Raw genomic sequence first — 22,474 nt, 5'->3', positions numbered from 1 at the left:
CATCCACTTTAATGAAAGAAATCAATCATTTTTCCTAATTGCTTTTGTTTGAGAACTATTGTCTGAAAATGTTTTTGACATGAAACATAAGATTTTCTGAGGTGGAGCGTGATATATAGCTTATAATATACATCTGCTTTTAGTTTTGGTCATCATTGGAACACACTGAGCAGTTTACAGTGACGCTATCTTTTTCAGTGCGAATAATTTAAATGAAGTAGATAAAGCTTCTATTATTTTGGATTCTTTTTACATGAACTTTACTACTAGATAAAAGCCAAGATTAGAGATACAGTTGGGTATTTTAATTCTCTTCCTACCGATATCCTGTAACCTTTTGTATGGGTATTTTGAGAAGCCCAGGTGTTCTTGTCATATGTTTTTCATTCTAAACCCCAGCCATTTCATATGTTTCTTTCTACACTAAATTCTGGAGTACATATTCCCTTTACAAACATATATACCTTACTATAATACGAATTGGACTCCTTGTGTTTGCGTACCTTACAGCTATCTGTCATTTCTGTCTATCTTGAGGTTTGGGTGGAAAAGCAAAACCAAAGACAACAGGCACTTGGAAGTTCTGAATTCCTTTCCTGTCTATGCAAATCAGAGAGCATCTTCCCTTAGGTCGTGGGTGTGTTAAGGGGAAAACCCTGAGTGTTTGAATCTGCTCTTTAACTTCTGTCAAGTTTACACTTTTTCTTATCCTTCCTGGGATTTTTTTCTTGAACTATGCCCACAGTGTTATTTTTTGTGCAAGAAAGAAACTTATTAATGTAATTCAGGTAGTTCTCAGGAGTACTGCTTTCTTATTTAAGTATGTTTTAATTGACAAGTACTGGCTTATAACTTTCTCCAGCTTCTGATTTATAGTTCAGGCACAGTTACAGTTAACTCCTCGCTGTGGTTGTTCCTACCATTCTTCTGCTTTTCTTTTGAAGCCATTATGTCCTTCTGATACTGATTGATATAAATTGAGCTGATGACATCATTTCATAATTAAAGTGCAGGAGGTAGTATATTCATTTTCTTTTCCTTGGGACTTTTCCTGAACACTGCAATACTAGAACTCTTCTGTTCCTCTGGGTATAAAAGGCTCATGCCGTCGTCGCATGTGCTTTTTTTTCCCATCCATATTTCTCCAACTTAATAGGATCCTGCAGTGTACGGTAGGAGCAGTGTTTTGTTACCCTAGCAACAAGAGCCAAACTTTCAGATGTTATTTTGCTAGTATTTAAAAAAAAAAAATCACTGCCAGTTATGATGTAAACATTTGCAGTTCCCCCCAAATGTCTTTTCTTTTCAGAATCAAAGTAAAGTCACCGTTCCGAGGGGAAACTGATAAATTGTTTTAGACGTTTTTAAGCAAAATAACAGATGTGTGTGATTTCTGGTAGATCCTCAGTGATCTGGTCTTACTATTTTTAAGTGGCATATTTACTGCTAGCCTCATTGGAGGAGATGTACCCTCTCATCAGCACTAAGAGTCCAAATTCTAGTTTTAAGTTATTTATGAAAAGATTGAATAGTACTTCTGCTGAAATTGCCTGAAGACTTTAGCAGAATTTCATAGTAATTTCGTATCTTGACCTTTTGTTTTAAGCACAACTAATCCCATCAGGAATTTGGGACTGGAGGATGAGACCAGCAGGGTGACATTTAAAGCCATGTTTGCATTTATTAGACTAGCAGGGACTTGTCACATAAAAATGTAAAGGAAGACAGTCCTTTAGGACTGACTTATCCTCTCCCTCTTGGCTAGGTTATGTCACAACAAAAAATTTCCCACCAGCCAGATGCTCTGTGAGTCACCATTTGTTATTCACTTGAATAACCTTTATCAGTGCTGGTCAGTCGAAGGGAGTCTGGGTCACTCATGTATGACTTGTTTCTTGAGCTTTTGCACTCAGCAGCTACAGCTTAGTAAGATTTCTTTGACACTGTAGTATTTTTCTCTCAACTATCCAGCCATTTCTTAATAGCACTCAGTTGTACATTGAATAAAACCCAAAAATAACATTCTGTTGGAAAAAAACCATTTAAGCCAGAGGCTTCTTTAGTATTGCTCAAAATAGTGAATTATCGTAGAGAGATTTAATTGTCCAGTCTTGAAAAATCTTTCTTGTGGAAGTAGTTCCATCAATTTTACCGTACTTACTGCTAACAATAAGCCATTTCATCACAAAATGTTGCAATTGTGTAGATTTGAATAATATTTACTGTTCTTAGATTGAATTAACTCAAAAGACTTTGCAAGCTATAACAAAATGTCAAAGCCTGAGCTGAGCTGAAATGCTTAATTATATATTTCTGTCTTCTTTTCTTTCTTGCCAAAAGGTGATTGGGACATACGAAATAACTTTTGATGGGTTGATTACCTGGCAGTCACAACTCCATATGCATGCATATAGCTTGTATGACGTAAAACGTTGGCTCACCAGAAAAGAGATTCAGAAAAGAGAGTGATCAACCAGAGCCTTCCCTTCAGAGAAGGTGGGCATGAAATACTGAAACTACCTAATTTAGGGAACTCTGGCAGGTGCAGGTACATCAAACTACCTTTTGTGTAACAACTGAAATTAAATTGTAGGTTGCTGTTTGGGAAGTGCCACATCTGAAAAGAGCTGTCAGTTAACCACAAAGTTGTTTTGAGAAGTTTCCCTTGGTGGGCGATGTACTGAGAGTATCTTCGTACAAAAGATGAGTCAGATGTACGATAGAGATTTCCTTACAAGCCGCATACTTCCAAATAGCCTCTTTAATTTGATACAGTGAATTTAGATGAAGTAACTCTTCTTTCCATGACCAAGTAATTTTTACTGAAATTACATCTGCAGTTGAACTGCCAATAAATTATAATTAAGTTTTGCATATGTGCTAGTTTAAACTGTATTTTCAGTGGAAGTCTGTGTTTTGTTTTGGTGGATTTTACATCATTTTATAGGGCCTGAGCCCATCTCTACTTGAAGTCAAAGGAAGGACCCCACTTGGCTTCCATGGGATGTGACCCCAAAGCATCTTGAGACAATACCTCTTTCGTGGCTTTGCTGGTAGATACATTACTGTCCATCTGCTTGCGATACTGAGTTAAAATAAAATACTGCTGATGTAAATGTGGACTACTTACATATAGGATTTTATATAATCTCATTAGTAATTAACTTTGCATCCCTTTCAGCCAGCGTAATAGTTCTAATTACACTGATTACCCTTTTGTGCTCAATACCAACCACTCCTGAAAGGGACCCCCAGCTTGCCATGTAAGAGTATGTGTGTTGACGCAGTGAAAGTGTGAGATACTTTTAACAGCTGCACCTTTGTCTTTAGGTGTTCACTTCAATTTAGGCAGGATGCATTTAACCTGGAGGGAGATTGTGAGCCTCATGGGTTTTTCGTACATTATGTGTTTTTAAATACTGTATGCAGAAAAAAAATGGGTCAGATTGCTTATTTTAGTTGGACTGTGTTTAGGAAAGGGTCAGAGAGACAGTGGTGGTGAGAGCAGGTGCTTTTTTTAAAAAAAAGACAACGTGAACTGTATTAATTTTCCGTGCCTTATATTTCCCCCATCTATTTACCAAATTAGATGGGAACACTTTTCAAAGATGCCAGAATATTTTTTTGTAAATTTATTTATTGATTTATTATTAATACCCCCAAATCCCAAACAAACAAAAAAAAAGCTTGTACAGGGAATGTTAATAAAAATCATGGACCTCCGCCACGCTTTCCCCTTCAAAACTTCATGCAGTTCTGTGCATCTCATTTTTCTTTGCTCAGGGCCTATAACAGCATTCCACCGGTGGCTGCTGCTCTCCATAAACCCATAGTGCTGGAAAGTCTTGGTGGCTTTACTGAATAGAGTTAGTCTTCAGAGGCAGAGGCTTGCTCCTGGGGCTCGCTGAGCCTTGCTCTCCTTGGGGATCGCTGAAATGGAGATCTTAGGAAGCGAGGTGGTGTGTTGTGAGAGGGCTTTTGAAGATGCAGATGGTTTAAATACGCTGAGCCACGATTTGCCGTCACTTATCTAGCTCAATCCAACCGCAGTAGCCAGAAAGACGGACATTTTTGTGAAGTTTGTTTAAGTAACCACAATAACTGCAGTTTGTGTTCATGCATTTCTCCAGGTTTTGTACGGGCGCGCTAGGGGAATCTCAGAGTAGACATTACTGAGTAGATCTGTGCTGTGGTATATACTAAAAGTAAAAGCAGATGAGATGGTTTATTATTTGTTATGCAAGGAAATAATACCGCTGATAAAAACGTACTCTGGAATTATTCTTTTCATTTTTCCACACTCGCTAGAGCTGAAATCAGTTTCACTTTTCATGCCTTTTAGTTTGGGGAATTTAAAGGAGGTGCTCTCAGTTATATGACTCTGTAGGGGTGTTAGTTAATGAAGTTTTGACAGATTTAAGGTCACATTTTGCATGGTTCAATTCAGCACACTTAGAAATACACAGCAGGGAGAGTTCCTCTCTCTGTGAACTGCTATATGTTAGACTTTTATATATGCTGAATTTATTTTTGTATTGGCACATTTTATGTAGGAAATAAATAGCAAATTTAGGTACAGGTTGTTGTTGGAGTAAGGAATGACTCTAAGTAAAGCTTTATGAACTAGATCATTAACTTCAGAACGATAACCTAATCTTTAAGAGCAGTGGATCCTTTTTATATTGTTTCCAGTTACCTTAGATCAAACATACTTTTATTTTAAAAGAAACATATTGGGACATTAATGGGAATATATTACCTTAACATTACCATAGCTCTTGCAGCGTAATTTTCTCCAAAACCCTCGTCATACAACAGTGCTATATTTGAGGGCAGGTGAGTGGAGCAATTTGATTTGGGGTGATGCAAACTGCCAACAGGATACATGATTTGAGGACTCTGACTTTGGTAGTTGCTTCGTTACCGCTGGGTCTCTCAGATTGCCCCCCCGCCTCTCTTTTCTTCTCTGCATAGCCCAGTCCATACCTGGCATCTTGCTCAAGTGGAAAGGAGACATCCTAGCCGAGTCTTTTCTTTGGCATCAGTTGTCTAGGCACAGACATTATGAGGAGTGTGTTTTTAATTCAATAAATATGCCCAGTTTAGAGGAAGTGTTTAGAAGGTAATTAGTAAAGAATTAACACGTTAGCGTACTTAATGTGACTCAGCATTATTTTATTAAAAATGGGCTTGTTTTTGTCAGCTTGATTGACAGTATACTTATTTGCTTTATATTTCCAACATGCTGTTCTGATCATTTAAAAATGTAGCCCTCTAGCAAATGATTGAAGCCAGTATTAAATTTATTCGGAAGAATTTAGTTGATATATTGCTAAAAGTAATTTTAAGCCTTCCAATTTGTATTTTCTGGTGTTTTCCCACAAATATATTTGACTAATGCTATTCAGTATTTTAATCAGAGATATGAAAGAAAATGAATAATTAGTGATATGTAAATGGCAGTGTAATGAAAGTAACAAGTCATTTTTACACTCTGACCTAGATTACTAGATATGATTGACTCAACCTGCCTTTTAATAAAGCTAGATGCAGAATAATGTATTTTTCTAAGAACAAATATTCCAGAATTATTTTTTTATACTGGTGACCATTTGGTGGCCTGCCTGATAGGATAAAATATTGTCTTTCACCTCCCAAACCTTTTCCTGCAGGGACTAATGAGAAGACACAGAAGATGGTACGGTATGTTAGATGGTCCATGCTATTCTGTCAATTGAAATATTTAAAATAAAGATGGGATGGCCTCTAAAAGATGTTGTATTTCAAAAAGCAGCTATGGTTTTCGTGGAGATTGCTTTGTGTAAGGGTCTTTAATTTATGTCATGTAAGACAAACTAGACAATGATCAGCCCTTCGTAACAGTAAAAGAGAAAAACCTGTGAATTTCTGGAAACTCTATGGTGGCTGGATATGAAACATGTTATTGGAGTATTTGTTATGGCCTAGAGGCTTTTTTTTCTCTTGTGGTGATGCTGGTAATAATGAAATGATAATCAGAACAAGTTCAGCTTGAAAAATAAGAAATTAATATATGTAATTATTTTGGAAAAAATGTGAGTGGTATGTATTTTGGCTTTTTCCTTTACTTTAGTGTGATCTTAGTAGTTTGAAGTCAGACATAGAGCAGCCATAAAAATGCACCTTAAAAAGAAGAGTGGCCTCATATTTTGGAGGCTTCTGCTTAAAAAAGCATTGCCAATAAATGATCTAAAGGGCGGGTTACATCTTCCATGTGTTTACTCGCACCTCTATATGCTTCTCATCACTAGTTACTGAGAGAGAAAAGCTGCAGATATTCTCTGGAACACTGTGAGCCATCTGTCTTCCTTATCTTTTTGGAGGAGGAACTTCCAGTCTTTTATTGCTGTTAATATTTTGAAAAGTTTGGAAGATAAAACTTAGTTCTTAAAACTGTCTTGTAATTCTATCAAAATACTTACTGCTTAATTTTAAATACAGCGTAGAAAGTATGCAGCAGTATGTAGTGATCCTCGGTCCATATTGTCAGCTGTGTATTTGTTCTGGAGAATTACAAATTGAATGTGAATTTATTTCTCCAGAAAGATAACACATTATCAGGCTATATGCATTCTTGCTTTATATACATATGGGATAGATAAGTACAGCGCAAGGATTACAGTGGTTTTCAATGAGTACTGCTTAATCTTAGCATGAAGAGGACTGCTGCTTTGAGAACAGTTAGGTCAGTCTGTCCTTCGCTGCCACTCCTTTTCGTCACGTTAATACTTCAGTTTTATTGGAACTGGATTGTAAAATCACCAGAATAACTTGATATCAGCCACCATCAGATACGAGCTTTTCACTACACTTGACCTTGGTTAGATTGAACCCATGGCTTAAAGAGGAAGGAGTGTAAAGTAGATCATGTTACCGATTTTCCTTTATACTTTAGTATCCTCCATACTGGACTTGTTTCCTAGTGTTGGGTCTTGCTCTGCTTCATCAAGTGAAATTAAGAACTACAAAAGACAATCTTATGGAAGATGATCATGGTTGGTTTTTTTTTTTCCTACAGCTCCATTCTTTTGGCATTCTGCATTGCCTGTTCCAGATTCCGTAGTAAATGCCAAGGTGATGGAGACCTCGATTAGTCTAAGCCTCTGATGTTTTCAAGGAACTCATTAATTTCTGATACTAAGAAGTTTTGAGTTCTGCACCTACATATATAGTTTAGTTGCCCCAGGTAAACTGATCTGTAAGCCTGTAAATCCACTAAATAAATTTTTTGTTGGCATGAAACATAGTGGATGTTTTTAGTCTTAAGACTCCATGAAGAAAACGTAAAGACTGAAGGGAATCAGCTAGAGGGAGTTATCTTTTTTAAGTGAACATGTTTGTCAGCAGAGCTTCTTACCATTTGAAGGAGCCGTGTTTGCTGTTTGAATGTATTCATGCAATTTTGCCATCAATGATGAATGACAGTGTAGGTAGGTGATAGGCAGGTATTTTCTTAATTTTTGGATTGTAGGAATCATCTAAACTCATGACCATCCTTCCACTTTTGGGCCCAAACTGTCCTTTTTGTCAATGTTTTAGCTAGAGCGTGTCACTGAAATTTTTTCCTTTTTCCTGTGCACAACTCATTTCTTCTGTGCAACATTTGCTGAAATGGTTACTTGCTGGCTATAAGTGTTACAGGATTTTCAGATGTGAACCTTCTATAAACAACCACTCTTTCAGTGATTCAAAACCTCATTTTTTTAAAGAAACGTCATCTTTTATTGCATTCCTGCAGTAGAAATGGGAAGAAATGATGGAAAAAAGACACCAAAATCCCAATGTGTCTTGGTTTTGAGCTTTTTATAGGTAGGCAAACATATGTGCTTGCCTAGATTAATAAAAAAGCTCACAACAACAGTAGCAAGAATGTGTTTTAGAAGGCTCAATCTGGCAAGGACCAGACTGAGGAATTGGCTTTTTTGGTAAACAAACTTCAGCTGTCCCAAAACAGTTACCTATTTTTGAAGGTTGGGGTCTAGAGAAAAGTTTTAAGTTACGGGCTTCTAGAAGAATAATTCTCTGTGATAAGTGAAATCAGCAGATGATGTGATATGAATTGAACCATGGTTGGAAACTATGCTTGAATAATTTTGGAAGAAACTGAAGGAAAACCTATTACATTTTAATTTTTTTTTATTTTATTTTACTTTATTTTATTTCCTGCCCTGGCAGTTGAATGTTAAATGGGAACTATTAGTTATGGGCTAAAATGGTCTTTAAATGGAAAGGAAGGGAGCAGAGAAAGTAGCTGGTTTTCATTATTAATTCTAATTTTATTATTACGTTTTCTATGGTAAGCATCTCACTGAAGAAGGGATGAAAAATAGAAATCCATGACCTTCAGGCTTAATAGCTTGCACATCCCAAATCATCAAGATTTTGAAGAGAGAACGATAAGAGGAAAAAAAGTGGAGATGGGAGGGAAAAAACCCAAAGAGAAAGGGAAGGATTCAGGTCAGTGGGATAGCACTGCAAGGGTCTGTGCTTCTGCTACAATTCTGATCAGAAAGCCTGGGTTTGTGTTAATATTGCTATAAGGAGGGACAGAGAATGTACAGACGGGCATAATATGCTTTGAGTGGGTAGGAGGGAGCTGTCTGTCCCTTCGCTCATTTTATCAAATCCGTCAGCTCTTGTATCTCTCATTGAAAGCTTATAGAGCTTTAAGGAAAGTAAATGTTTGGTCAACGAGTCTGTGGTTCTGTATTCATGAACAATGCCAAGAGTTCACACTTCATTTTAAAAATCCGAACAAAATACTTTTCCTTCTGGTATTTCTAGGACCATTTAAAATCAAAACTAATAGAAATGCATTTATATATCTGTCTGAAAGTGTTAGGGAACATTTTCTTATTCTGAAACGTGACGGGAATAGTGAGAGAAGGGGCTCTTTCATGCTTGCTTTTTAATTTAGGCAAGTTGTCTTCACCAGGGTCACCATGCAATGTGGTAATCTTGGAGGCAGCAAGGTTTGGGATGTGGAGGCTTGCAAAGATCGGGCCAGATCACAAAATGTGCTTGAGAGCATTGGTAGCTTCAAAGCATTCTCAAAGACATACATCTCAAAGATATTCTCAAATATCTTACAGACATTTCCTAAAGTATTCTGATTTTTTTCTTGATACACATTTTTCACTAGGTTTTCTATTTGGGGAAAGCATGTATTTGTGGTTGTAACTGCAAGCTGAAAGAACAGAAGAATTTAGCGAGCTGCTCTGTTCCAGCTGTGCAATTGCTTATGCTTGCAGTGGAAATAATTGTGCAATGTAAAGAGTGGGCTCTGGCTCTGCGAGAGCTAAAGGTCCTGTCACTGTCAAGACAACTTTTTACTGCTGACAGCAAGCAATAATAGATGACCAAATGTACTTTTCCTAAATACTCCACTGAATTATTTAAAAAAAAAAAAACACAACATTTTTTGGTCTGCTTGTTAATTTTAAAGGCACTCTTTTTTTGGGATTGTTTTCAGCCTTGACTTGAACTCTCACTAGCCTGCGTTAGCTTGAGCGACGTTCCATGTTAGATACTTCTGTGCTTTTGTGCCTAAGTGAAAGGTGACTTTGAGCGTCTTGTTCTGTGTGTGTAAGAGCATGAATTAATCCCTTTAGTTAGAGTGAAGTTTATTATTTTTCAGTTTAACCATATTCTGTTACCTGTTTTGGACCAGTAAAGCAGGATGTTAGAGAAGCCCAGTGGAATTGGGAAGAGAAGTTCATTTTCAGGGTGGATTGTTTATTTTTTTGGTACAATTCCTCTACTTTAAGGTCAAGGGCAGGTAAGAATTACAAAGTTAAAGTGTTGGTTTGGAAGTCGAGTGAGCAGCCAAAGAAAAGCCATATATTTGCACCTGCCCCATTTGCGAAAGGCTCTGCTACCCAGCTCTTCCGTAAATCCCATGTTACGTAAAGCTGCTGATCCTTTCGTGTCTTTAATTTTTGCAGCCTCGCTATAGTTTCATATAAAACTTGTGACACTTAACAAACAGAACAGAACTATTAGGTGAGGCTGATTGAAATTATAGGGCTGAAGTTAAATCCTGGTTTTATCTGGGGAAGCATGGTCATACTGATTAGAAAGTCTGTTTAAGCCACTTGAATCCACTCTATGGACTCTATCCTTTATTATGTTTGTTTGTATCTGTCTTTCTATCAACATGTATTTTGAGAAAATTTCTTCCCCTGCGACCTTTCTCCCCTATGTTAAAGGAAATGGGGATATCTGTTTTTATAAGAGACTGTGAATACTGTGGAAGAAAAAGATTTTGCAAATGCAAGCAAAAGCCAAGGACCATAATCAAACTTGCCACTCTATTTGCCCGAGTTGGGCTCTTACGGAACAAAATATTTATCAGTAATGCTGTTTGTCAGAAGTAGAAAGGGTGACATCAGTCATAGTTCTTCAGTTAGCACATTTTTAAGCTAAGACAGAAATATAATAAATTTATCAGTCTTCAGTAATGCCTGAGGAAATGTAATTTATTACTGTTTTTTAATGTCAGTTCAGTTGGATTTTCCTATCTGGATACACCTGAGATTCATGATAAATTGTGTTATCTTATGAATAACATGTGATTAGTTAAGTGATATCTTTAGTAAGCTGCAGTAAGTAAGCAGCTGTCTTTGGCTCAGCAGATTAAACACAAGGTACTATGCCATTGAGTCTACAGAAACAGCTTTACTTCCAAATCCCTTAATTAAAAAAAAAAAAGGGTGGGTGGGTGGTAAAGATAAAGATGGCAATTCTCCCCTTCTACTCTCATCCATTTGTATCTTAATTTCAGAAGCTGTCCAGTAATTCAAATAGAAACTGCAAAATAATAATTTTGTTCAGGGTAAACCCTGCAGATATTAAGAAGAGCTTGTTGCTCATTCCTTCATTTAAAGTTCAGTCAGATGGTTTAATTTAAGACTGGGATCTTTTCCCTGTTCTTGCTTTTATTCTCATTTCTTCAGTGACTGATTATATAGCTAGTTGTGCCACAATAACAAGCTAGGCAATATTTAATGAAATCTAAGATGGTTATTAATGTTAGCATGTATTAAGTGGAAAACATGAAAAAATCTTTTTTAGCATTAGATTGTTCTTTTAGTTTTCAAAGTCCAGACAGATTTTTTTTTTTTTAAAGTGATTTTAAACACGTATTAAGTAGACTGTGCATGAGGGACGAATGGATAAAGAGAAGCCTAAAGAAGCAAAATGGTTCTTAGTTTTGAAAAATGGCCTTTTCCTGGCTTCCAAGTATCCTAACATGTTTTCTAGCTATAGGGAGAAATATGAAGGCAGTAATTGGTAGCAAGTAAACATACCAGTGTGACATTCAGTTTAGAGCCAATCACCTGGTTTGCAAAACCCAAATAGTTTGGCATAATGCTAGTGGAAATGAATCTGCCTTTAATAATCTTCCATTATTGAATACTGAAGCCTGGAGTCCTTGGGATCTGCACAAACAGGACGTGACAAAGAGGAAAACCTATACTAACTGCGATTTTTATAATGTTTGATGTCTTATCTCTCCAATTTATCGATCTGATGTTTTTCAAACTATGCAACTGGAAACCAAGCGCAGTGTATGTAGCTGTCGCTGCTATAGTCGTGAATTGGGATTGGAGTATTTTTAAGCTTAACTGAGTTGGTTTTAATCTGGCTAGTTGCAGGGAATGGAGCAGCAGCAGTCAATCTGTGACCTTGTCAATGGAAATTCATAAATACCTGGGTTTGTCAGCCCCTGCTGATGTTGGCATGTTGTCCGTTTTACCTCTGTGAAAACCAGCTCAGCTTCTTCATTACATCCTATAAAAATGCTTCCCACTTCTTTGTGAATGAAAGCTTAATTATAAATAGTTTATCAAGCAGGAAGAGACAATAGGAAAAGTACATAACCATTCGCATGAAACCAATAGGGAAGTGTAAAAAGCAAAAAGTATTTTATGCAAGTATTGCTTTTTTTTTTTTTTTTTGGTAGGCAGTATAGTAAAGGCAGATTATCACTAGGAATCTAAAGGTTTGGTATAAGATAACATATACCAGAGTTATTTGGTCTTCTCCAGAGTGTCTACTATAAAAGGGAGTTCTTTTGAAGTGCACTGGAAGGTGTGCAGTTGACAACATACAATGAAACAGGGAAGCCGGTACTGTTCTAAGTTTTAGGCTTTGTTGTAAAACAGCTTGTATGTGAGAATGATGGGCTTGTTCAGTTGCTCGCGGTTGTTCTGAAGTTTGTAGTTCTGAAATAAATGAGAAAAAATACATCTAAGACCTGCAGGTAATCAATAGGACAGGCTGTGATGTGGTTCTGACAGTATGTATCGTATAGTTCCAAAACAAATACCGTAGGACAAGAGAATTTTGCTTACTCCTGTAAAAACAAAATGTAGCATCCTTCTGCAGTTTGATGCTGACTGTATCTCAGAACACCCAAGATCCCTATAAAATCCTGACAACACCCCTGAAGGTCATTTATGGAGGTCACCTCTTTTTACCTCCCACACTCCCTAGAGAAATTCTGGTCTACCCACTCCTTCATGGCCACCCACCCGCAGATCAGCTGAGAAATCATACTTTGTTAAGAAAAACCTTTGTTGAGAATGTTATTTTTGTTCTTTGTTCTCTTTCCTTCGTTTGAAAGATGTCTTTTGTTCGCTGCGGTTCAAATACCATAGTTTAAACATACATCATTTGCAGGATATAGAAATTAAAACTGAATATGTGTATTTTACCTGAATTTAAAAAATGAGATTGGGGACTTGTCATTGTTTACATACATGTATTTTATTCTGATTTGTGTTTCAAGAAGTAAATTAAAATTAGACTAATCACAGGAACATTTTTATGCCAGCACTTTTAGATGGATCGACTGTTCTTTGGTTTTTGAAGCCTATAGGGGCCTTACAGTCTTCCCCAGTCAAATGCAGATGTGTTTAGAGTAAGCATTGATTAGGAGTGATTCTTAAATCTACACCTTCATATGCGATAGGAATATAAACATTACTGTAATAAATTGTCAAAAGTTGAATGCCTTTGGCTGAGAGAGAGAGTATCTTGGATCTGTGTCTGTTTATATAACAGTGAAAGCATTACTCGGTGATACTGTTGTGTGCTATTGATGTTATCACACTCTTAGTGTAACCTGCGCAGTCTATCCCACTTAGTCTTTGCAATAATCATTAACAGAATTATGAATCTCATAAGGCAAAATGCGGTGAGCATCTAGTATGGGAATCTTTCCATGTGCATACCATGCCTTCTCGGAAACGCAACTGTTACTGATAGACAAGTGTTCTTGTGTTTCTTTTTAATGGCCTTCGGTTTTGCATCTGTTTTAAGTTAGGTGGTTCATAATGCATTTCTGATTGTGGTTGTTTACAAGCTGCTTTCTCCGTTGCTTTCCCTGCAGGTGTTGCAGGGTGCTCAGCTGATAGCTGTTGCTTCTGCTGAGCCTGCGTCAGGGGGTGTTGATGGATCCCCGCTCCAAGGGAGTGATATCCAAGTCCAATATGTGCAGCTGACACCAGTGACAGACCACTCTGCGACTAATCAAGTATGTATATATATCTTTTTGCCATTTGAATGTACTTAACTTGATTGAAACATGTCAGATGAACTGTGTATCTGTCCACAAATACTGCAGTCCCAATGAGTTTATGATCCTGTTTCCAAACTGTAAAAAAAAAAAAAAAATCAGCTATAATAAGAAACATAATTTTGTTAAAGGTATAAATGGTCTCTGACTATTCCTGCTTCTATGTTCTTGCTCAGTGTCTCTAGAGAATAGTTATTTTGGTCATCATTGTTCTTCTGCATCCTTGAAGGCTGAGAGCCATGTTAAAGGACAGGGCAAAAAACTTGCTTGGAATCTATCCAAAAAGTATTTTTCAGACTGAGGTTTCTCTTAAAAATGTTAGTGCCTTTCTGACAGCAGTTTTCCAGTTATTTTCATCAACAGCCTGGATTTCCCACAGGAGTCGCGATGTTAGCAATTTTAAATAAACACTTGATCCTGTCAGTTACAATGGAGGCGTTATCTTTTTGGTGGTTTTTTTTTTTCCTTTTTAAATCAGTTTGAACAGTCATGTACCTGGGTCTAGGAAAGGTTTCTCATGAGCTTGAAGCTGTGACTGGTGACAACACAAGAACGTTGACTTAAAACGTTTGTCAGAAGTTTTTCTGAAGATGGTTACATATTTTTCCATGAACCCCACTGTAGTGGGCTGCTTTTCTAGAGAATGCCAAGTGGTTGTGAAAAATAAGCTGTTGCTTGCTAGCCAAAATAGAATGGTGTCCTTAGCAGCCAATATTAGAGCGGAGTTTTGTCTGATACATACCCAGTTTTGTAGAGAATTCTGGTCTGGTTACAAACATTTGGATATTGAGTCTCTTGAGACAAAAAAAATATTGCATAAGAAATCAAGGGAATAATCTTGTCCAAACTTGGCATGCGTAAAACTCAAGTGCTTAGTGCTTCTTCCGTGGGCAAGGCAATTTGCAGATCAGTTTGATATATGAAGTTAGAGCACATTAGTTATCCCAGTGGCAAAGAGGGCCTCAGGCAAAAGATGGAGCTGCATCGCATACCACCAAAGCACGATCTGCGCTGGCTGGTGCTGGTAGGGAGACCAGAGCTCTAAACTCTTAGTTGCCCCAGACCATGCTGGCTCCCCACCTGGATGCTACAAAGCGCTTTTCAGAAAAATTACGTTCCCTGCCAGAAAAGGTCAGACTGCCTGGCGTGCGAGTGTGCTGTGCTCTAAGATTACATTCTGCTTTTCTGTACACTGATCTTCCTGTGTAGATGAGCCCTTAATAGTTGTTTTTCCCTCTTTGCTAGATTTATCTCTGCACTAACCTTCTCAGTATTTTATTCATAGTCACTTGTAATAGTACACTGGACAATAAGAGTGTTGCTACAGGTATCGTGCCTTATTTCTTATAAATCCTCAAGTACTGCTGGTCCCATGCAATTAATAAAGCATATAGGCATCAGGTAGTGAGAGGTGTTTCTCAGGCTGCTGTCCTCGCTCTGAGCCTGGGAAATTCTCGAATTTACCTCCCCCAGGCTTCCTCTTAGGTCTGTCCTCCCTTCTCAGCTAGCACTGATGGGCAGGAGGTTCTGCAGTTCAGCTATAAACATCAGCATCCATCTCCCACACGACTGGCAGCCACCAGAGGAGTTGCTTTTCTCTTCAGGGACACTTTGCACCGTGTTAGGTTTTAGTATTGTGGTTAACCACAGAGATTTATACAAAGCTGAAGAGAAGCAGAAAAGGAATGCGAAATAAGAAGAGTATGAAAGGAAAAACAGACAAGACTAAAAATAAGTTTGCCATAAATATTTCCTCAGTTTACACAAACTAAAAACTAAGGATCTGTTAATGAATTGGAGAAACCAGCTTGGTATTTGCATTTCTCTGAGTTATATGGATAGTTCAGGAGCTTTTTTTGGCTAAAATTATGGAATAGTCCTCCATCATCTTAGAAGGATCTCTTTTCTGAAGGGAAAAGTCTTATCAGAAGGGAAAACCGTCTCAGTGAGGCTGTAGTGACACTTTCATCTGTTTTCCTATAGTTCTTTGTCAAGGTCCTGAGATGTTCTCAACAATTTTGTGTCTATTTATCAATCAAAGCTTATAAAAGTGGAGTTTATTATTGACCTGGCTTGGATGCTATGCCCTACACAAATTCTGTGGTTGAAACACCACAAGTGTGAATTTCTTTAATGTCTGAAAACAAGATACCGGTTTTCTGACCTTTTTTCTTGAAAGCCGTGCCTTTGGGAGCAATCACACATGCAAAGCTGAAGGTAGGAGTGAGGCTATGTGAAATGAACCCATTCTCTGGCTTCAGCTGAAGCAGACAGCAATATGCACTTCAACTTAGTATTTTCAATGTATTCATGCACGATCTTCTATTTGCAAATTAGCTGTAGGCAGAAGTGTTAATAGCTAGGATTCTGACAGTTGTGTAGTGACCCTAAACCACATATGTAAACACAAACTATTAATATATGAACAGTGTTTTGCTGGTATAAAATTGCAAATGCATGTACAGAGGGAGGCATGGTTTGAAATCAGATGCATTTTGGGGATTTAGGTTTAGTTGGCTTGTTTTTGTGTCTCGGTAGCATTCTTTCTTACAGCAGCTTGCAAAATTTAGCAATAGACTGTGATGATGATGAATATTTGGACTAATTCTATGCTCAAATTCATATGCTGGTGGTAAATTTTGTTAGATCTGGAAAAAACCATGATTCCAAATCTAAAGGGTGCTTCTAATCCCTTTGGGCAGTCGTCGTCTTCTGGTCTGAATGTTGGATAAATATTCAGTGTTGCTGTTGTCACTATTATTTGATAATTATATTACTTCAATACAGTGTTCCTCTAATGGGAAAGAAAACTTTGATGATCATTTGGAAACTTTCTATCGAATTTAGCAATCTGATGGGATTATTCACCACGTTGGCACTAATTTATTGAACAATTAAGTAAACACCAAATTACCTATGAAGTTGAACAGGAAAAAATCTTGTAGCTGTGTGCAGTTACTGACAACAAGGCAGAGAGATGAAGAGAAACAATTTGACAACAAAACCTTAATTTAGGAGGAATGTTTTATAATTTTGAACCTCCAGTATTTTCATTTGAATAAATAAGTTGCAACTGTGTAGTAAGACCTAAAGGATGGGAAATCTACTTGAGTTTCCACCCTTGTGTCTTTGTGGATCATATTGCAGATATTAGGCTGAGAATGTAAAGCAGGGCTTCAAGTACGACTTTTTCATAACAGAAGTACTGTCACAGAAATAATTCTATATCCAGGGTGTTACATAAAGTGTCTATTAGATGCATTTATGGAGGGAAAATCCGTCAAGGGCAGATTTCTGGGATCTGTGGGAGTGTACAGGAAAATATCATTAAATGCTTGCCCTTTTCTTGTAGTTTATCTATGCTTGTGATACTGGCTGCTGTCAGGGGAAGGCTTATTGGGTGTGATGGACTTTATCCAAGTCAATACAGCTGTTCTTAAATGCTATTCATCTTACAGCTCTAAAGATGGAGCTTGTTTCATAATCTAGTTCTCCTTACTCCAACAAACTTGCCTAAAAGGACAGTTTGCTACAGGATCATCCTTTCACAGCATTGTCAGACTACTGGTAGGCAGTAATTTAATTTTTAAGGAGACTTCCTTTGAAAGCTTAAGTCAATTGTGTTTACTTTAAATTCTTTCACAGAGGACTGTTTTTGCTTGGAAAGCGAGTAGAATCAGGCCTGTAGGAAGAATTTTATTTGAGAAAAAAATTCACTATAGTAGCACTAGTCTTATTTTACACAAAATAGAAAAAGACTGCAGTGGGTGAAGTCAGCAGTTTTAGACTGTATCCTGCACCAGCCGGGGAAATTCCAAGCACAGGGCAAACCGGTTATTTTGTTCTCCTTAATCTACAATAGTTCTGTCACTCCCAGACTTTGTACTGTCTTTTCTATGATCACCCTTGGTGGACTTTCCTTCTATAGCACTGTTTAGCCCTGCCTTGTACCCCCGAGCTGTCAGTACGTACGGCATGCTGGGACAAGTCCTTCCACAGCTTCGGCACATGTTCTGCCAGACACGGGTTTTATTTTGTTTCTTTTTAGAGCTGGTTCTTTTTTGGGAAGAGAGAGGAAATAATTGTTTTCTATTTGCTCTCTTCGTGCCACTCGTGATTTTATAGATCCTTATCATGATTTCATTCTTTTAGCCTTCTCCTTCCAGCCTGAAGAGCATTAGTCTACTTAGACTTCATGTGAACTCCTTATGTTATTTTTGGTGCCTTTGTAAATGTATTCCCATTTCAACTCTCTCACAGGGCTGATAGCCATACAGATTTTGCACTGGTATATACAAGAACTTTATATTAGTATAATATGTTCACATTCCCTTGGCTACGCCAATGGAAGGCACTTTTGTATTGATTTACTGATTTCATGTTTCCTTTTGCAGGGCACTGACGCCCTTCAATCAGCTATCCAGCCAGAAATGCAGATAGAACACGGAGCAATCCAAATTCAGTAAGAGAATTATGAAAAGCTGTGTCAACTGAGATGTCAGCGAACCACAGTCAGAAATTAAGTGCTGTAGTCTTCGTGCAACAACAGGAGAATGGAAATGCCTATTAGACTAACGGTCACACCTCGAACATCTCCTGCAAATAGCAGAGTTCTGATGATCTGGTTGTCCTCACCTGGAATAAATCAGACCCATTTACTTAAATTGGAGCTACATCACTGCATCAATTGAGTATCTGGCCTTCAGAAAAAATAAATGGCCAGCCCTTAGGTACACTTAAAGAGGAAAAAAAATCTTTCAGAAAGAGGGAAAGAAATCTAATGAATCAAAACCGTGAGACTAAATTAATGTTTCATCCCGTTCATTTCTTCTGTGAAATACGCCATTTGAATGTCTGCAGATATCTTAGGAAGTGTATTGCTGCTTTGCAATACTTGCTTTACCACATATAGAAGATCAAGAGCTCAAATATTTTTCACTGTTTAAACTGCTTTTTTTATTTGCTATGGTGTTTATAACAAAAATGGAAAATATTTAAAAAAAGAAAAAACCCATAACTGCAAGTATTAGCCTTTTGCTGGTGTTTTCTGTTCAGTGTAATGAAAACTGTATTTGCAGAAGACTAACAATTTTGTTTGTACTGTTGCTTATCTACTTTTCTAGGGGAAAATGCTTTTAAATGCTGTAATTATGCATTTCTAATGAAAAATAAATGTGTATTTATGAATAGTGCAGCTCTAAGTTGCTCTCTGCCTTAGGAATGAATACGGTTTGACTGGACTGTGCTGTAAGAGTGTAGTTCTGGAGTTTTTGAAGACAGATGCTATCTGGCAAGCCCTACTGTCAAACTCAGAAGTAAGATAAGTCTGTAAGGAAGATATAAATCTTAGATCATGTTGTTATCTAAATTTCCAGTGCAAGAAAAATGTGATAGTTAAGCTTTTGAGTCTGCGAATCCTATTTTATACAATGAATTTATGAAGTAATTTTTTAAAAATATGAACAATTCTTCTGAGCACTTTCCCTTTTAGTTCCTCCTACCTCCTTTGTGGCAATACCTCAGTTTGGGATTCATCCATAAAAAGCTGGGCTGCAAAAATCTGACGCCTATGTTGTTATTCACCCTGCAACAGCAATGTGAAATCCTCTTTCCACTGAAACTTATGGGCAATTTGATAACAGTTTAAAGAAAGCTACATTCTCATATTTGCTAAGCTTGAGTGGAAATGATACGTTTGCTGTAAACCTGATTATCTTAATGGTGCACGTTTTAGAAAGAGTGTCTTGCTATATGTTTATTGTCAATATCTGGCTCATAATGCATTTAATGTATTAATGAATGGGGCATAGGCACAAATTCTACATGGTTGAATTCAGGATAACTTTTTTTAATGAAAGGAAGAGTTAAGCACACCCAATTTCTGGGAATGTTGTCCCTGGTAAGTATTACACTTTATGTAAATTCCTACTTCTCTTTAGGATATTTCTTGACGCACAAGTACAATGCAAACTGAACCACAGCTTATTGAATACAATGTTTGCAACAGGCCAAGAATTTGGCTACTCTTCAGTTTCTTTTTTTAATAGTGTTTCTCAGACTGGGTGATGTTTGAAGAGCTTGGCATCGAAATAGAAGCCTAAAAATAAAGCAAGGCCTGTACATTTTAGCATGGCTGTTTAATAATAATTTATCGCTTGGAAATGACAGTGAGAAAGCTGGGATGGCAAAGCCACTGCGTGCTACTGCATACCACTCTCTTGCTATATTCATATTGGCCACAGCGGCTTTCCTGTTGTGTTAGAAAGTTTTACCCAGCTTTCCTTCTGCGTCCTGGGCATCTTCTGCTTTCAGTGGGACCACACGTGCATTTAAACTGTAGGTATCTGTCTTTGTTTCATGGTGCAATTAAGAATTCTGTTCTCTTTGCATTTTTCAGCTCAGGTACAAGATGAAATTGAGTTCAGGAGAGGTTTCCTTTAGCCACTAGACTGCTGCATGCTCAAGTCCCTTCTGCTAAATGTGATTGTAAAGGCGTGTCAAGCAGTGAAGTAGCATGCACTAGATTTCAAGAGAATGAAATCTACTTCACCAGTGTGGAATGGAGAGTGTACAAATCAATTGAAATAGGTAAGGAGAGCAGCGTAGTAAGATCCTCCAGTGCATTCAGATGTTAAGACTGCGTGTTCCTCAAGATGTGAATTTTTCTCAGTGTTATGTCAATGCTTACATTAGTCTAAGCTGTGTCATGCTATGTTTATACTTCAAAGAAAAAAGACTTCAACGTTGAGCCAGGTATTCCTATGAGTAATCCCTGTCCCTGTTCCCTTTCTGTAGATTTTATGTCATTGGAAGATTTATGTCCCTGTCCAGGGAGGAAATGTCTTCTCTTCAGGAATGCTTTATTTGTTTTCTAGATGTTACAGGGTGTGTCATGTACAAATAAGTCATTCCCTAGAAGAGTAATTCAGGAATGAATTCCTTTCTAGGAAATGCTTGTGACTGTGAAGAGTCTGTGAGGTTCTGTGCAAGTGTGAAGAGTATGTTCATACAGAGGTTATCATAAGAATAACATATCAACGTAACAGTAAGAAATCCTAGAAGTATTATAAGATAACTCAAGGAATGAAAATCTTGCAGGGGTACTGAGGGTTTTGCCTGGCGCTCTGTTCAGGTAGGTTAATGTTGTTTGATCACGGATGCAGTTCTGCCCTTGAAGACTGTTTGACCGTTTTCAGTGGATCACCTAGAGATGAGTTCTCGTTATATCTCCTTCTGTTATTCACAGCCTCTGCCTTTTGTAATAATAAGGTTCTTCTCCATCAACAAACCTTCTAACATCTTTATTTTTAACTGTTCTTTTTCTCCTCGTGCTGCTTTTGTCCAAGAGTCAGAGATTGAGAACACATGACCAAGAGTCTTCAGGGGGACATTTCTTGTGAGGTTAGACTAGGATCAGATGCATATTTTATTTGTAATTCATCTTGTGAGCTGCAGAATACTGTTTTCATGGCTTTGATTTTGTTTTGTGTAATAATTTTAGGCATGCAGGCTTTGGGGAAGGAGAGCCTCTGGTTCCCCTACCTGGCCCTATTGGTTATTTTCGGTATTAAGTTCACTATAGCCGGGACCTCACTATTTATCTTGATGTTGTACTAAAGCTCTTGACATGTAGTTATTGCTGCACAGGCAGTATGGTACCATTATAATGACCTTTTGGATCATTTAATTTTGAATCCCACCTGAAAGAGCATCCATCTCATGAATTCTTAAGGGCTTCTGTGGTCCTGATGTAAAAACTAATCAAAATGTTATGGTTTGATGGATTGTACAACTAGAAATTGGTCTAAAAAAAGGGAAGGATGTGGGTTATTTCTTTTCTGTTTTTCTTTCTTTCATTCCTTTTTTAAGGAAAACTCCAGTTTTACATATTTTGTCTTGCAAAACAAAACTATAAAAATGAGCACCCTTCTGTGACCCAAATATGGAATGCCTTCATTAGCTGCATTTTTAGGTTTTTCAGTATTGACAGTTTGCCTGTAAAGCAATGAATGCTGGCCAGAATGTTGCTCTAGTACCCGTCTCCTTCATGGAGATCCTGGCATGCGTACGGGTATGGTCTGATGGCCCTGTACTTTATTATCCACTTCACAGAATTGCTATGGAGTTTCATGTTAGAAAATACAGTGAGAAAACCAGTATCTATAACCTCCCCCCCGGCCCCCCCAAATCACTGTAGGATCTCACTCTGGGCGAACTTCTGTTGGCAATTAGTGTTCCTTCTGAATTCATAATTATCTAAGTACTGAAAATTTAGAGCCGTAACGATAATTCAACAAAAACTGTTTCCCATTATCAGAAGTAAGAATGCTCCTTTCATTCACTGCAATCCCAAAGCACTTCTATAAGCTCTGCTGATTTAGATGAGTACTCGACAGTCAAACCTCATTTCCTTGAATGAAGCCGGGAATAAGAAAGTCATTCAGTTAGAATGGTGTTTGTGGTAAACTGAGATTGCTTTTTTAATGCGCTGGTACAAACAGACATGCTTCGTTTTTCTGCTAAACAAGGGTTGACATACTTAGAGGTTGTTTTATACCCCTCAAAAATAGGAGTAACTAACTGTGCAGCAAGAGGAGTTGTGCAGAGCTGAAGTTAGAGCTGAAGTACATGGGACGCGATTGCCCACGTGGGGTTTGGCCAGGGCAAGGGGTTAACACTCCTCCTCTTTCAAAAGGTGCCAGGGGATTTTTAATCAAGTCTTGTTCTTTAGAGTGATAAATTGGATTGAACTGCATGAAAACCTATTTTTCCTCATCTACAGCTTCACATGCTCTTCAATTCAAGAGCAAATGTCTCCTTTGTTTGACTTTTTTGCCTTTTTTAAAACTTATG

At 37.6% G+C, this 22,474-nt stretch overlaps 1 protein-coding gene across 4 annotated transcripts in view; it reads left to right on the top strand.

The window, feature by feature from the left end:
* The window catches only part of BANP (BTG3 associated nuclear protein), a 156,771-nt gene extending 135,291 nt beyond the window's left edge, over window positions 1–21,480 (top strand). For all 4 annotated transcript variants that reach the window (XM_010579600.1, XM_010579598.1, XM_010579597.1 and 1 more), the window contains 2 exons: window positions 13,436–13,579; window positions 18,016–21,480. In XM_010579600.1, coding sequence (XP_010577902.1) covers window positions 13,436–13,579; window positions 18,016–18,087 — 216 coding nt within the window. In that variant the 3' untranslated portion in view covers window positions 18,088–21,480. The remainder of the gene's footprint in view (window positions 1–13,435; window positions 13,580–18,015) is intronic.
* The last annotated feature ends 994 nt before the right edge of the window (window positions 21,481–22,474 follow it).

Source organism: Haliaeetus leucocephalus, unplaced genomic scaffold, assembly GCF_000737465.1.
Source record: "Haliaeetus leucocephalus isolate CR32 unplaced genomic scaffold, Haliaeetus_leucocephalus-4.0 Scaffold668, whole genome shotgun sequence".
Taxonomy (NCBI): Eukaryota; Metazoa; Chordata; class Aves; order Accipitriformes; family Accipitridae; genus Haliaeetus; species Haliaeetus leucocephalus.
Note: the sequence above shows the minus strand (reverse complement) of the source record. Positions and strands in the feature narration are given on the sequence as shown.